Genomic DNA, 18,211 nt, shown 5'->3' with positions numbered 1-18,211 from the left:
CTTTACGATTCTCGCTCTCTCGTCCGGGCGTTCAATTCTCTCCGAGCGCGTTTACTTCGATGAAACTGGGGTCTATTCCGAGAGTCGCTTTACGACGTGACAGTCAATTTACGCGCGTGTTTGTATTCTGAGAATCGGCGTAATTAAAAAAAATGCCAGGTGCAATGAACTCTTTTCATTTCTCATTATACTTCCGAGTCACTCGACTCTTATTGGGTGAGAATTGTCATATAACTCCGAAGGGAAAAATGTCACTTATACCGACTTGACTCTCAGAATAACCCCCACTGTGTGAGGAAAAAAATGCGCTACAGCAGATAGGATGACATTAATGTTTAATGTTCAACAGAGGATTTCTCAGATGGTGTTTAAATTCATCTACAAGAGACTACAAACAATAATCCCCCTCAAATCACTAATTTTATGAGTTAATGTAAATGCATTATTGGCCAAGGCTATTACGATATCGCACACGTGGTCTTGCGAGATATTTTTTTCCGCCAGCCCAAATACAGAACACTTCTTTCGGGCCCGAGTAAACTTGTGGCCAGAGAAGACCTAATTACCTTCAATTGATCAAACACATAAATTAGCGCAAATATGTCAACATGTGTGTTTTTTTTTGTGTAAGCACGTAAATATTTACTCATAAAATTTTAGGATTGTGGAACACTACATAATTTGTATGCAGATAGACTATCCACAGTTTGTGGGGGGAATACTCATACAACTCAAATGGGTTATGATTATCTGCTATCACAAAGCTGAGAAATTTTTTTACGTTTTGTTTTACTACTGATTCATTCAAAAAGAAATTAAGCTTTATTTTAAAATGTTTTCTTATCCTGAGACTGGCTCACCATATTGGCTCACCATATTGCACTGCTACTCAGAACAATAGCAAAAACAACATCACGATCATAAGGTGTTGGTTCGGTTATTCCAGACGACATTGGAATATATTCCATCTGATCATCCTTAGGAAGGTTAACGACCTTCAAAGGATAAATTTATCTTGGGAACATTAAATTGATGTTCATCACTTCCAGTCGGACGTTTATCCGCTCTGATAATTATTTTGTGGTCCTCACAAAGCATGTATTCCAATGCCGTCAGTTCACTTAAATTCTTCGCATACCGTTTGATGATTAGGTAGGATGTTGATAATCATTTTCTGCGATACCGATTGTTCCAACAGTATTTATTCGACAATATGGAGATTGAATACCTGAAATTAACCAGATTCAACCAAACAAATCTGCGGACAAAGCAGTATGTACACTCAAGAGATGCAACAAGTTTGAAGGGATATGACAAAAAAACATCGGTCGTCCAATAAATCTACTGCCACATATGACGGAAGTCCACGATATATGAATAACATATGTCCATACTAATTCATTACATTTATTTGCAACGAAAAACGTAACCACACAGAATTGAATTAATCAAATATGTGATCCGTTTTATCAACAAAATAAAAAAAGGATCTTAAATTCTATTGAATTCGAAAAGTGTTTCGTGAAATCTCTAATTGAATTATTATTAGAAAAAATATTTGAAGAGAAATGTGAATGTTCAAAATTATTGGAATCTAAAAAACGATTTTGGCGGGATGATATTCGCCCAAATCTGCTGGTAAAAAAATTAATCAATTGCATCCATTACCCGTATGCTGTTTATCGGGCGGGAGACGACAGCAAAATAAAATCGACACGCCACTCACTGCGGTCAGTGCAATAGAGAATTAAAAATCCCTCGACGAGTGTCGTAAGATTTCAGTTGATCGTCTCTTGTACACTTTCCGATCAAGAACTCATCATCCGCTCTATGGGATGGGATTAATCGTTTGTGGCTTGCACTCACGATAAACCTTGAGTAGTAGAAGTAATGTTTCGAGAGTGTATACAGTGGGGATTCCTTTTTCATGTTGCTTTTTTGAGATCTTGGTAGCTCACCGTTCCAAGTATTCTCTCTGTGTACATATGAAGGATAAAAGAGCATCGCCTGTTGGGGATGATTTAGAAACATCCGACTAGAGGGATATACTTATTCATTGATCGTTGAATGTGATTTTTTACCATCACTGAATGAAGGTATGGAAAAAATAATTATCGAATTTAAAGAACCGACCATGTACATTTTGTTTATTGGCCCAAAAAAATGACCTGTGCAAAATTTCAGCTCAATCGGACATGATTTAGGGGTGGGTGCCTCAAAGTACTCAATGTTTTGATTTTTTGGCCACTCAGTCCCAGAAGGTCGATTTTCGGCCAAAATTTTTTTTATCGAAATGACACCAGATCTCGGCGTTGCATGCATTTTTAAGACATTTGGCATCGAAAAAAAAAATCGATTTCCCAAATTTCCTTTACATCCAAGGAGGGAGGATGATTTTCGAGGATCAAAAAATCAAACCCTAAATCATGTCCGATCGAGCTGAGACTTTGCACAGATAATTTTTTTGGGGCCAATAAACAAAATGGTCGGTTTTTTGAAATTTGACATGACCATTTTCGCTGCCACCTTAGTGGGCACCCTATTGAAAAAATAAAAAAAAACGGGTCTAATATTCTGCGAAAAGGAACAAAACTACCACTTTTCACAAAAATCTGAGAACCACTATATCGGTTTGGCATGGAATGGATGTATAAAAATGATTATGATTCTGGATTCCAAAGGAATCGAGCTTTATACGGTAAAAAAGATCTCTGAGTTTGAAAGAGGTGTTGAGTGTGTCATTGATGATACCGTTCAGTGTCAGTGTCAGTGTTTGGCCATGATTGTTGCGGGCAAACTTCTGTTATACAGTCATCCGGATCACTGACGTGAAAATGAGTATCTGATAGTACCAGAAAAGATCGTAGATGTCATTGAATTAATTATACTCAAAGGATGGTCATAGGATAAATAACAAAAAATAAAGAAATAACATGTAGTACAATAATAAACTGTACATTTTGATACACATGGACAAAACGAGGTGCGCACTGCGTTAAACTTGTATCTGATGGATCAAAAGAAAACGCCTCCCTCAGACAGGAGTGATTGAACTCGCTCTAGGCCGACCGCATCCGTCTGCAAAGGGCGGTTGAAACTTACTCATCCGTTCGATCGATTGGTGGCCCACAAGACTCTTCCAGCTTCCAGTGAGGGATGTTTTTCTTCCTCCTCTATTCCACGGACAAACAGTTTGTTTTTAAAGATGTAAACCCAGCCAGCCGGTAATGCAAATAGGTGAGCACAAGTTGCTTCAATTTGATCGGAATGTCTTTTGTTGTGCTGTAAGAAATTAAATTTGTTTGCGCACGTTGGAGAAGTCAACAACGAGGTGCCACACTTTGCTACCGGCGAGGTGTTTCCACATAATGGACGTTTTGTTTTAGTTGTTTTAGTATGATGTGTTATTTACACACTTTTGGCTGATTGTCTTGAAATTGTGTCAACAGATTGGTTAATTTTTTTTCGAACTCGAGAAAATTCAAACATCTGATGGATGAACCGAAATTTGTCATTAACTGAAGTAACACATTGTGTGTAAGTATTTTTATTGTTTGTTTATGTGAAAATTTGAATGACAATAGTTGATTAAATTCTCATCAAATGTTTCAATGGCACAAAGAAACGAGTAGACAAGAACGCTCAATGCCATACCACTTCACGGGCAAAGTGTATCCTTCGTCTGAAGCCGGCCCATTTAAAGGGGACGACAGGACGTGACGTAAATATCGAATGAAGATTTATGCAAATTTGGCTTTTCGCAATGCTATTAAAATACACTTTTTGTTGTGTCGGAGGAAGGGCCAATCCGATAAACATATTTGGAGCGCTGATTCGATGATCCTAGAGCGAAGTACTCGGAGCAATTAGGTGTGATAAAGCATGTTATGCATTCCTAGAACACTGTACCGAAAAAGTGTCGATATATTTTTTTGTTTCCATCCGAAAGGTTTCAATAAAACATCCATTGCCGAGTTCTATGACAAATTGGAAAAAGACGAAGGTGGCCTTCAGAGTGGTCGAGGGTTCGGAATTGACGATTCAGGCCATGGGGCACTCAGCAGGATCGAAAATGGAAAAGCAGGTGTGTTATTAGTTGTGCTTAAATCGAAAGATAAACATAATAATTACTGATAATTTACACTTACACAGATCATCGCGGGTCTCCGGTATCCTGCTACTCACCACAAAATCGACTTCTGCCGTGGCCACCCCAGCATCTAACTTCGGCCAGTGAAAGTGGCACTGTTAGTTCACGAAAGTCGCAGAATCTGGGACTGATTTGCGTGGTGTGTGGAGATACCAGCTCCGGCAAGCACTATGGTATTCTCGCCTGCAACGGATGTTCGGGATTCTTCAAGCGCAGCGTGCGACGAAAGTTAATCTACAGGTAAGAGATTCAATTTTCAGAATTCGATTGTTTGAGCGGGCCATAAATCAATACTAAATAGCTACCACCCCTCCCTGGGTCCCTCCGATCAATTCGACTGTTTACATATTTATGTTTTATTATCATAAGTTATATTTAATTTACAAACACACAAAAGCGCTCGACCCGAATCCCTCGACGGTGCGTTCCCAAACGTGAGGATAACCTCTCCATATATATCCGCATAAGTGAATCCGTCGGTCACATTTGGCCAAGTGTATCCTCGACATAATTCCAATCGATCCCTCGGGGAAACGAAAGTGAGCCTACGTAAATACGGAAGACATGAACAAGCACAACAGCGGTATCAATGAGGGCCATGGATGAGCAGAGGCACCCTTTTCGCTTTTTCTTTTTTTTTTTTTTGCTGATGTTCCACATCTCTTGCCACTCGCCAAAGCATGAGAGGGAGATGAAATCACTGTAACCTACATAAAAACTATCAGTGGGATAAATTATACCATCGGTGACGGTATGTTATCAGCGATGCCGCATTTGAGTTGAATCTTGATAGAACCCACCGCAAATTGGCGTTTAATTTTTATGTTTTGTATTGTACAAATATTTATTGCTGAATGTTTGTGAAACATGGTAAAAACACCCTTACAGTATAAAAACATCACACGTAAAAACTATTAAAATTGTTGTTGTTCACTTACTGGGGTTGTTACCTTCACCAGTAATATCATCATATTACATCAAATTGTACAAATAATAAAAAAAAATAATCAGGCTAATGAATCATCATATTTGAATGGAAATGCATCACAGGCAAACCTTTTTTGTGCGGGGGATAGGGACCGCACAAAAAAAAATCGCATAAAAATCGTGCGAAACTTTCCCAGCAGTTTCAAAAAATCGTGTTCGGTACACATTTTGAGAAAAACTTTTTTTGTGCGGTGGATAGGGATCGCATAAAAAAAGTTTCTCCCAAGAAAATAACTCAAATCCACGCCGATCTCCGTTCAGAGTGAGGCTCGTGCATTCGTCGCGTTAAGACGTGTCTTTGAACGCTCCGTTTATGTAATGTGTAGTGTGTATTATTTTGTCTGTAAATCATCATCATATCGTTGGAATTTTATGATGTGAAGAGTAGTGGATTGCGATATTATTCGGAAAATAACTATCAAATAAAGTGAAATCCAGGAGAGCTTCATCAGAATATTATAATTTCTGCTTCGGAGCTTTATATTAATACAGTCAGCGTATGCGCATGTGTTAGTGAAAACGCTTTGTTTTCCTCTTTTACCCACTGTTCGAGAGCAAGTTCAAATCAAGTGATATCAATTGTCAGATAAAGTTTCTCTCCGGTTTTTTGTGTTAAGTTTGTGTTTGCTTATCCCGATTCGGATAGAAAAATTGTATGCATCGGTGCATTTCTGATTGTTTGTCGTTGTCGAGAAGAATAATTGTTTACCGCAACCCGAATCGTAACGTAATTCTTTCGTGTGTATGTGTTTTTATTTATTTTTTGTTCTTTTTTTTTAATTTTTCTCTGAAATATGTATGAGTGTATGATTATTGTGCTACACAAAGCGAACGCAACATTTGCTTGAACGCGAATGTATTTAATATACTTATCAGTGGTATTATCACCGAGGAAGAGAGCCCCGTGGTGAAATCAATAGAGCTATGCCGGAGATCAAATCAAACTAATACAGCCTCTTACATTCCGTACATTCATTATTATATGCATGAATATTAGGGCGACGCCATTCGTAATACAAGTCAACGCGAATCATTTCTAGATAGTGTGCGTGACACATACTCCAAAGCGCTCCTTGTCGCAGTGGGTTGGATGCTGATAATTTGTCGTTAAACGATTAGCAACTATTTTATGATTTGGATATTAAATGCTCAGATATTAACCCTTTACTTACAATGTACAACGTACAACTCTCGAGACTCTCTCGTAGTGCGCTTGCATATCAAAGTGCTAAGACGCTCAGTAGAGTAGTGAAATTTCTCGATGTGTGACCCTTCGAAGCGTCGTACGCGAAGGGGTTAAATTCCTTCTTGATTGAGTTTATGGAATGTTCAGGTGTACTTTTTTGTAATTTTTAAAGACCTTCTCAGATCAAGAAAATATTAATCTCCTACGCACGATGAATATCGAAATGTATGACCGGTCCGATAAGAATGTATATTTTCTACAAATCTCATTTCGCCGAATAGTTGAGAGTTCACGTTTTTTAGAATCACATCACCTACCGCAGTGAATCCTGATTTTTATTAACCATTCCCACTAACAACTATCCCTTCCATGATAAACGCTAGGGAACCACGCTATAGAGGCGACCCTTCTGGCCTTCGGGCGGCGAATATCATACTAACATTCCTTCGCTTCCCCTGGTGACTGTAAGGACGTGGCCGGCGTCGTTATTGACCATTCAAAGCTCGAATCACCGAAAATTGCACAACGAGAATGATGTGCTAGTCCCAAGAGTCATTCTGTGTGTTCTTTGTGCAATTTGGTTGGTTCAGGTCAATCACGGAGAGCAACTACGAATTGTACAGTCTACACAAACTCAAGCTTAAGCTCAAGCTCAAATCCTCGCCGATCTCCGTTCAATTTCCTTTTGTTTCCCTGCTTTGCGATGGGACACTTTGCGTGTTTTTCGGTTGCGTGTGGCTGTTTTGTGTTTTAGTTGCATGTCGAAACGTGTTGCTGTTAGAAATCATGTCATGCAAAAACTTAGAGCATTTTATGAGAGGAGAGGAATGATTCTAGAAGTGGATAATTGAGACGCAAATATGCTTTTTCGCACTGAAATGCATTATAAACCATGGAATAAACTGAATGGACGATAACTTCGTCAAATATGCTTCTTTTCATACACCGCACAAAAACAAAAATCGCACAAAAAAAAACCGCACAAAAAAACCGCACAAAAACAGGGTTTACTGTATATCAGTCTCATTGAATAATTTATTTTTTTTTATCCAAAATATATATTTTTATTAAGGCTCATATGGCGTCAGCCTAACGGGGCCGGGAGTTCAATATTTCGACAATGTTTGCTTACAACTATGTTAGTAATATGTAACCGATTAGTCGCGGTTGGCTCGAGGTTAGTATTACAAGTGTTCTCATAATTGGTATGTTGCAGTCTTCGATGCTCTGTACGTGTGCCCGACACGGGATACCTGCTATTGGGATGCAGCTGACCATTAATCAGCAACGCCCCCCTAGTCTGTACCCCATATCTAGCGTGGTGCGTCTTTCTCGACTCGAAGAATCCAGGATAGAATGGTCACTAGCCGGCGCAATCATCAGCTCGTGTAGAGTTGTCATGAGCGGTACAACCTTTGGCTCTTGTTGAATGATCAGAGGACTGCACAACCTTTGGCCCGTGTATCTGTAAAGAGTGTGTGTATGTATTGCCGCGACTAAGTAAAAGTTTATCGTTTGGATAGGAGGGATATGAAACGGGGACACAACGAAGGAAACATCATTAAACGTTGACATCGGTGTTTCTGAGGAACAGGTATAGATGAAGCAGAAGATCAGGATCACGGCTACCTAAGATATCCCGGACGGGGATATCCGATTGTCTGCCTTGTGCTCTCAGTGCTCTAGAGAGCTGAGAGCGAGCAGCATGGAACCGGATACACGACCAGACAACATGCTCGATGTCGTGGTAGCCATCGCCACAATCACAAAGATTGTTTGCTGCGAGCCCAATGCGATAGAGATGCGCGTTTAGGTTGTAGTGATTGGACATAAGCCGAGATATCACGCGAATGAAATCACGACCTACATTCAATCCCTTGAACCATGCACTCGTCGAGACCTTAGGGATAATCGTGTGTAACCAACGACCGAACTCATCTTCACTCCACATGCGCTGCCAACTTACGAGCGTATACTGACGAGGAATGTGGAAAAATTCATTATAAGCAATTTGCCTTTCAAAAAGTGTGCCTTCTGAAGCGCCCACCTTAGCTAGCGAGTCCGCTTTCTCATTGCCCGGTATCGAGCAATGAGAGGGAACCCATGCTAAGGTAATCTTGAATAATTTTTCGACCAAAACACTCAATAGTTGTCTTATTCTTGTTAGGAAATAAGATGAGCATTTATCAACTTTCATTGAGCGGATTGCCTCTATTGAGCTGAGACTGTCTGAAAAAATAAAATAGTGGTCGATGGGCAATGTTTCAATGATCCCTAATGCGTAATATATCGCACCCAGTTCAGCGACATACACGGAACAAGGATCTTTGAGTTTGAAAGAGGCACTGGAATTTTCATTGAAGATGCCGAAGTCAGTGGACCCGTTTATGAATGAACCGTCAGTAAAGAACATTTTATCAGATCTAACTTTCTCATATTCTGCTGAAAATATCGGCGGAATAGAATAGGAGCGTAGGTGATCTGGGATTCCATGGATTTTTTGTCGCATGGACAGATCAAAAATGACAGAGGAATTGCAGTAGTATGGGAAGCAAACTTGGTTGGAGATGCCTGGTGAAGGGTGCACGTCGTGGGTAAGGTACTCATGGTATAAAGACATAAAACTTGACTGAGGAGTCAGTTGGAGGAGATTTTCGAAGTTATCAATCACCAATGGATTCATGATCTTGCAACGGATGAGAAATCTGTAGGATAATTCTGTGAACCGAAGAGTAAGCGGGGGTACTCCTGCCAAAACTTCGAGACTCGTCGTATGTGTCGAATGCAAACACCCCATGGCTATACGCAAGCAACGATATTGTATTCTCTCCAGCTTGAGAATATGAATCCTGGCAGCTGATCGGAAGCAAAAACTGCCATATTCTAACACTGATAATATCGTTGTTTTGTACAACTGAATGAGGTCTCCTGGATGGGCGCCCCACCATGTTCCGGTTATTGTTTGGAGAAAATTGATTCTTTGCTGGCATTTCTGTTTCAAATACGCAATGTGTCTCCCCCAGGTACACTTAGAATCAAAATATACACCCAGGTATTTGAAAAACATAGAGTGTTGGATCGTTTTGCCGGATAGATGAAGCTGGAATTGGGCGGGTTCGTGCTTCCTAGAAAAAACGACCATTTCAGTTTTCTCCGTAGAGAATTCAATACCCAGCTTGAGGGCCCACGTGAACAGATTGTTCAGAGTATCTTGCAACGACTTTTGCAGAACGACGGGATTAGTACCCGTGATGGAAACAACTCCATCGTCTGCAAGTTGTCTCAGCGTGCAGTCTCTAATTAGACAATCATCCATATCATTGACGTAAAAACTGTACAAGAGGGGGCTTAGGCAGGAGCCTTGTGGTAGGCCCATAAAACTGTAACGAGAAGATTTCGAGCTGCCATGAGAGAAAATCATGTGCTTTTCTGACAGTAAATTGTACAGGAAATTATTGAGAATTGGTGAAAGTCCACGATTATGAAGCTTCTCTGAGAGAATTTCCATGGAAACTGAATCAAATGCCCCTTTGATATCGAGAAAAACGGAAGCCATTTGTTCTTTGCGAGCAAATGCGATTTGGATTCCAGAAGATAGCAGCGCGAGACAATCATTTGTCCCTTTACCTCGGCGGAAGCCAAACTGCGTATTTGACAGCAAATTGTTCGTTTCGACCCACTTGTCCAAACGAAGTAGAATCATTTTCTCTAACAATTTACGAATACAGGATAACATTGCAATCGGCCTATACGAGTTGTGATCGCAAGCCGGCTTGTTGGGTTTCATGCGGGACAATATTCAGCTCCAGAAACTTGTTGAACAAGTTCAGCAAACGCTGTTGTGCCAAGTCGGGAAGATTCTTCAACAAGTTGAATTAAATCTTGTCCGACCCCGGAGCTGAATTGTTACATGATTGTTGACATGACATTGAATAATGTTTAAAACTAAAAAACGATATAGTTTACTTGAAACATGCATTGGCGTTTTCATGTTGAATGAATAATTTTAGAAATCAAGAAATGAAAATGATTTTTTTTTTACTTAATTCTTTCCCCCTATTCAGGATTATTTTTGATTGATGAGTCGGCAGAGATGCCAACCAAATTTTTGGGAAAGCTGGAAAATTTAAAAAAAAACTGAAGAAAGCTGGAAAAAAATTGAAAAAAGTGGAAAAAACTGGGAGATTTTTTTTAAAATTTTTCTCAATTTTTTTATATTAACAATACAAACAAGGGTATACAGTGACGGTGTCATTATGTAGCATTGGTACTTACGTATCACTGCCACCGGAGCGCTATTTTCAATATGATTTTATTTTTTTCTCAGTGAAATTTATTGTTTACAATTTGGGGAAACAGGTTTGCTTGCGAGAAGCCGCCGCTTCTGACAGCGAGTCGGTGGTCGACTCGGATTGCGTCACCTCGATGAATTGGGGCCGTTTCTGTTCCTTATCCTCGTTAAATGGGAGCTTCGCCACCCTATAACTTTACACTCAGAAGAAATTTTATATTCATTTTCATATTCATTTACATTCTGTGTGATTCTTACTAACCCTAACTGTTCTTTATGCATTTTTGGAAGCTAGAATTCCGCGCATAGTTTTTGTTCCTGTTCTATTTCTTAGTTTTGTTTTGTTCAAATTGTATTCTGAAATTGCTGATTGCTGAGTAATGCGGCAAAATCAGAAATATTGTAATAATATTTTTCAACTTAGGATAAGCAAAATGATTGTCATTCCTTTTTAGTGCCAAAATTTTACCCCAAAAGAAAGATGCATCCTTGCGTTCGTTTACAGTGAAGTCAGTAAAATCCAGGTTTCGGATCTCCCCAAACTTGTTATCAATGTTCTGAATTTTTCGATTTCGATCGCAAATATTCGGAAGACTTTGTAGAAGGAGAACAGTTGACATATGCTTCCGTTTTATGACATTAGTTGGATCTATATTGGTCATGTTGATAATCAAAGGATCATTGAAATTAAATGTAAGATTCTACATGCGACCAAATATTCATTGATCAACAATTCAATCGCGGCACCTACATAAACGTTATCAAAAATGACATAATTTTCCTGACCGAGCTGCACGTTGTTCAGATTGATTATATTTTTCATATCTGTCTCAGAAAAGTTATCCAAAAGTGTCCTGAACAATCTTGAAATGCTCGAATGCAAAGTAAATAGCTCCGAACTTCGGCTTTGAAATATTCTGGTAATAATGTTCACCATGCTTTGAGTGTGAGATGAGAAGGTTGAAAAAATGATCGTCGTAGGATTATTTAAACCGTCATAGATCGATCTTACTCGGATCTTCTCCACTTTATCACCATTCAAAATAAATTCGGAGCGGTTCGTAACGTTCCAATATACGTATAATAGAACATTTTGTAATGAAATCCACCGCTTGACTGACGGATGCAGCCTTTTCAACGGTTTCAACTCTAAGAGAGTTTGAATTTTAGCAAGCTTACTGTATCGTAATGGAATACAGCTAAGATAGGAGTAGATATCCTTACACAGCTGCTCAAATCTATCAGGCATGTGTTTACATGCATATATTGCACACAGAACCATACTATGGCAAACACATTTTAGTGTGAACGAACTTGAGCAGTACATTTCTTTTTTTTTTTTTATTAAATCGTTCATTTTTACAGGCTCAGTTACATAAGTTTAAAGGAGCCAAACTTCTATCTGTATTGTTACAAGTATATATAAACATTTTTCATTAATTCTAATGTTAATGAAGTAGAGAACCGATTGCTCGCGGTTTGCTCGAGTTTAGAAGGGTGATATTTTTTTTCAGGAAAAGGAAGGGGTATAAGGATATGTTGTCAATGTTCACCTCATTCTATTTTTAGTACTTTTCTAGATACGCTCTTTATGACTTCTCGGTACCGGTCATGTTATTAGCCCCTTCGGCAGAATATCCTACAAGAATATCCTGCTTGTATGGTATTCCGTCTCTATTGAAACAGGCAACCACAGTTTCGTAAAACGTTTCTGAGTCAGTTTCGATAACCTCAATCAAGTCATGGACGCAGTCTTAACAATAGGGAGTAAAAAAAACTTGAAAATGCCGAAAAATAAAAAATCTGGATTAAACTGTGAAAATTAAAAAAAAAACTGAAGATTTTTGGACTTTGGCTGTTTCGCTGGCATGCTCAAAAAAAAAAAAACTGGCAATATACAGGAAAAACTGGAAAGTTGGCAACTCTGTGACTCGGTATAGTTTCTACGCTCAGTGAAACATCGATTCTTCTGTTTCGTTCATATATGCTCCCGTTTCCTTTAAATTTGGAAAGCAGATGATTTCATTGACGATTGAAATTGCTCGAACGGGTTATATTCATTATCATCATCAAAGTGTAATATTTCGCATGCGAAAAACGCTCGCTACTTCAATTGAACTCAAATCAATCGTCATTTTTCGGAGAAGCGAATTGAAACCTTCATTTATTCGCAGCCAAAAAATGAATGCTTCAATTCGCATCGGGAATGAAAATTGAAAAGCTCTCTTCAGTGTAAAGAATAAAACGAACAACGTGAAGCGAAAGGAGGATGCACGAAAAAGAAGAAGAAATATTATCTTTATCGGACGTGAAAAGAGAGCGACAATATATTTTGAGCGAGTGAGAATAATGCGAATAAGGTGCAATGAGAATAATTTTGGAAGGCCCTGATCGTTATTATGAGTTTAAACGCATTAGTTATGTCCATTAATTGTATTAAACCCATAGCACACGAGAATATTTCTATGAATGTAATGGGCTGGCTTGACCGAAGCTTATTGCGTTATGAAATCTCTGCATATACAAAATTTCAACTCCAAACATTATACCGTTTTGTCTCATATTCCGAACACTTAAGTTTTGATGTACATTCAACAGTGTCTCATTACTCAATATGGTACGAAATTAATTTGATTTTTGGCTACAATAGAGCCTTCTTTTTCGTTTGACTACAATAAAATTGATTTACAAATACATATTCATGGTGAAAAACTAAAAATATATTTAATCACTTTTGTCTCAAATTCCGAACAGCAAAAATGCATTTTTTTAAAAACCACAACTTTTAAACTACTGGACCGATTCATATGATCAATATATCAAATTAGAATCAATTGGCTAGTCTTTTTTGGAAAAATGTCATGCTCGCAAAGAAAAAATGGATTTCGCTTTTGTAATTATTGATTGTATTTGTTTCTTATAGTTCACATGGTTTCGGGACCAAGGGCACTATATCGGTGTCAATACCTGTAAATTATGTTAAAATGAAGTCTATAACCCAAAAAAATGTCAGGGTTCTGAATATTATATTATCTTCTTCTTCAATGGCACTAACGTTCCTAGAGGAACTTCGCCGCCTCAACGTAGTATTACTTGCGTCATTTTTATTAGTACTTAGTTGAGATTTCTATGCCAAATAACACGCCTTGAATGCATTCTGAGTGGCAAGCTCTAGAATACGCGTGATCACAGTGCAAGTCGGAGGAAATTTCTTTGACGAAAAATTCCCCCGACCAGAACGGGAATCGAACCCGACCACCCGGCATGTTAGTTATGACGCTAACCACTCGGCCACGGGAGCACAAAAAAGTGCCAACGACACGCGACGTTCCCAAGCGGTCACCCATCTAAGTCACTGTCACTTTTTTGCAAATGTCTAATATTATAAATTATAGGCTGAATTGATACCTGTAAATGATGTCAAAATGAAGCCTATACCTCAAAGAATGTCTGTGTTTTCATTATTCCATTATTTATAACATAAAAGTTTAGTAAATTCACATTTAAAAATGAAGTGTTCGGAAAGGAGACAATACGGTACAGTGCAAAACAACATTTTATTTTGCTTCTCTGAAGTAACAAATTCTCAATTCTCCCTTCGCAGCTTTGCACAATATTCCCTCCGGTATACTCGAGGGAGTTATTTGGTGCCTATTAAAATTCATCGTTGCATAGACCTCGAAAAAAGAAATAAGAAAATATAGTAGGTCGTGGAAACCAGTCGCTTTCATCTTTCCTATGATGGAAGCTATACAAAATCACAATTTTCATTAACATATGACCAATTGAATTTACGATTCATATTTTAAGAGAGCTTATTCAAAATCATTGATCTTTCTTCCAAAAACCTTAACTAAAAATCCAATAGCTCTCGTTAAGCTTGTTTAAGCATTAATAACGGCGGAGATAGTTTTAGTCTGTTTATAATGACCTAGTCCGGAAGGATGAAACGGGAAAGAGTCGCCCAAAACGAGCTCGAAGGAGTAAACTCAGTTTTTCCCACTACAAACGAAGCAGTTTTGAGTGTTAACTAGTTCAGGCAATCCAGGATGATCATAATTATCGAGGGAAACTGTTTAAACTTACCAATTCCATCTTTCATCACGCCGAGATGCTTCGGTTTTCACGCCGTATATTTCTTTGTCATGGGATAGATTGTAGACGCGATATTCTAACATAAAATGTTGGTCAGCAATAAGAATTGAGTTGTCGCAACCATAATCAATGATCGGAATGGCGGTAAGGGCTGTTTAAGCTGAAAAAACCAACCCATCGGCTTGCTGGCTGAATTTGTCTTGTGCATTGAACATCTATCCACGTCTCCAAGCAGTCGAAGGCTCGGTTTGCTCAGAAAAATATCCCGTTAGTAAACTGGCCAGCCTGTAATCTAGCATATAATCTCATTGAGAACCTCTGACATCAGTTTAACAGGATTTTTCAATGTCATAGAACGACAAATGCTCATTAAAAAATATCAAACTAATTTTAATAAAATATTCCGAAAACTAAATTATATTTTCTAGAACCCATACAATAATCATCAAGACATTCATAAGGGGGTCTCCGTAGCCACATTGGTTGCGCGTTCGCTTAGTAAGCGATCGATCGTGAATTCAATACTCAGGGCCCTCATTGACCATCTTTGTGTTGTTACAGAATAGAATAGTCCACGCAACAATCATCAGCGATGGAGATCGATCCACGGTCGAAATAAGATCGATTCATCCATACAACTGCTCTGCTCTGCAAGACACATCGGGCTGCTGTCCTATAAATAACTCAACAATGATCAATCAACTGTCTCCGCTGTCCGGTGGTCCAACTGTGGATAATGGAAGAACAGAAAGAATACTCTTACGCCTAAATGGCTACTGTGTGAATGTACCATATGTAATGGTATAGAAGGAATGCTGGCGAATGACAACTGTGTAATGTGCTAATTATAGATATGATAACCATGTGACATACACACGATTAAAATTCGGCTCTGTTACATCAAAAAATGCTAATGAGCCTTAAATAAATAAATGGGATAAAAAAAAGACATTCATACATCGACAGAAGGGCATTGCTACAGAAAAGGAGTTTTTCTACTGACAATATTTTCATGTTCTGAATAGGGAAAGTTTGCTGAACATGTCAATCGCGAGCATTTACACTTGAAAATTATACAAGTAAAACATGAATTTTTCACGAGTCTACATGCAAAACTACCGAATATTTCAAAAGCTATTAAAAAAAGAAAGTTGACATCTTTTATAAATATCCATATTTATATTCACCATCTTGATTGGATGATCTTGGATCGATATTAAGAAGATCGATCTTTTCCTCTCCGATTTTCGATTTTTTGGTAGGATTTTTGTACATCAAATCTAAATAAAATGCCTTTGATGATTGAATAGAAATGTGAAATGTACAAATATACAAATCAAATGTTAAATTTCGTTTGACGTTTCACTCGCACCGAGTAACTAACAACGTATAAATGGGCCTTAACCTGATTCGGTTTGACGTTTCTGCGTGGTTTGTTTCACCTCCCGTTTGTTAACATTTCAATAGGGGAAAAAATATGCATAGTATGAATACTTACATATACATTTTATGTAAAATATGCATCATCTCATTTTATTACGAACTATGCGTTAAATAGGAGAGTTTAGATTATGGGGTACAGACTAGGATGCGTTGCTGATTAATTGTCAGCTGCATCCCAATAGGAAGTATCCCGTGTCGGGCACAGGTATTGGAGACAGCAACATCACAATTACGAAAACACTTGTAATACTAACCTCGAGCCATCCGCGAGTAATCGGTTACATATTACTAATATAGTTATAAGGCAAACATTGTCGAAATATTGAACTCCCGGCCCCGTCAGGTTGACGCCATATGAGCCTTAATAAAAATATATATTTTGGATTAAAAAAAAAATACCGGTAATTGTACAATCAAAAACCGGTAATTTCGGTAATTTTCATTTTTACACCATAAATAATATTTGCTTTTATGCCACTTTGAAATATTACTCGAGAATCAAAATAAGATCGAGAAAGCACAACAGGCAGTGTTGCGTTGATTGTACGACCTCTGGCCTTAAGTTCAAAAACCGCTGCTCGACCTGGAAACGACTACATAACACTACATAACCTTCAGCGATGAAGAACTGACAGTGCTAAAGGAATTTAGTCGGTGCCCTCGAACCAGTTCTGATTGCTGTTGAACTGCTATTGCGAATTGGAAGAATTGCAGAAAGACGTTTCGTATATGTAGATTTGTTCCCGTATAACTATGAATAATCATTCCGTTCGTGGTAGTGTCAAAATTAATGATGACAATGGCATCTTCTATCAAATGTCCCGGACTGCATTGATCAAGCAGACATTTGAAATTGTTCGTGACTTGATTAAATTTGACGATGATGGTATTGATCCACTAGCTGGACAAAAGGGAGGAAAAATCCACTAGATGATGCAGAATCTGCAGCACAGTTGAGCATCGAGGAAAAACTTGAACGAAGATTGCAGCAATCAAAGGTATCAACGTCCAGCCCAAGCTCAACGTCTATAAACGGATTGATAAAAATCCTCAGACAAAAGTTTTTGTACAGAGGGCATCAGAGGCAAATACATGACAAAGGTATTCGATGCTCTTCCTGCGTCTTCCTGTTCTGAAAGTTTTGTTAATGAGACCCGATCAAGATTATAAGACAACAAGTTAACATCCTCTGCGTCCTTAAGTATACTTTAACCAACATACTAAGTAGCCAAAATTTGCAAAATGTTTTTTTGTAAACTGCTCATTATCAATAAAAGCCATTTCTTCAAGAAAATGATTTATTTTGAAGTATTTTTATTACCGGTAATTCACCGGTTTTACAGGTTTTACCGGTAATGGAATTTTCATTACCGAATAACCGGTTATTGAATTTTGGCACGGTAATGCAATCCCTAATGGTGATTCTCTAATTATTTTGCCCAAATTGGTGCTATTATGTAAAGGGTGTGTCACATCAAATTGCATCACGGAAAAAACGCTGTAGAAATTCGCCCAGTAGACCGATCCTTTTGAAAATTTTAGACAGTAAAATAAAAACTATTAAACAACTTTTGGCATTTTCTTTTTATTCATACTTCGAGCCCAAGCCCGTATGCTCGCACCTTCCTCTTTACCCCGTCCATAAGGTTCTGTACAACGTCAGGTTGTAGTTTTTTTTGAACAGAAATCCATTTTCTCTTGAAGTCCGCCTCCGTTTTGACAACTTTTGGGTTCTTCCGGAGGGCCTGCTTCATAATCGCCCAATATTTCTCTATTGGGCGAAGCTCCGGCGCGTTGGGCGGGTTCATTTCCTTTGGCACGAAGGTGACCCCGTTGACTCCAACACGTCCTTTGAATAGTGGCACGAAGCGAGATCCGGCCAGAAGATGGTCGGGCCCTCGTGCTGCTTCAATAGTGGTAGTAAGCGCTTTTGTAGGCACTCCTTAAGGTAAACTTGCCCGTTTACCGTGCCGGTCATCACGAAGGGAGCGCTCCGCTTTCCGCAAGAGCAGATCGCTTGCCACACCATGTACTTTTTGACAAGCTTGGATAGTTCCTG

At 38.6% G+C, this 18,211-nt stretch overlaps 1 protein-coding gene across 2 annotated transcripts in view; it reads left to right on the top strand.

Annotated features, from left to right (window-relative positions):
- LOC129777069 (photoreceptor-specific nuclear receptor) overlaps positions 1 to 18,211 on the top strand; it is a 92,121-nt gene that overhangs the window by 14,532 nt on the left and 59,378 nt on the right. For both annotated transcript variants that reach the window (XM_055783132.1, XM_055783131.1), the window contains exons 2-3: positions 3,950 to 4,084; positions 4,153 to 4,390. In XM_055783132.1, the coding sequence (XP_055639107.1) occupies positions 3,950 to 4,084; positions 4,153 to 4,390 (373 nt within the window). The remainder of the gene's footprint in view (positions 1 to 3,949; positions 4,085 to 4,152; positions 4,391 to 18,211) is intronic.

The sequence above is a fragment of the Toxorhynchites rutilus genome, chromosome 3, assembly GCF_029784135.1.
Source record: "Toxorhynchites rutilus septentrionalis strain SRP chromosome 3, ASM2978413v1, whole genome shotgun sequence".
Lineage (NCBI taxonomy): Eukaryota > Metazoa > Arthropoda > Insecta > Diptera > Culicidae > Toxorhynchites > Toxorhynchites rutilus.
Note: the sequence above shows the minus strand (reverse complement) of the source record. Positions and strands in the feature narration are given on the sequence as shown.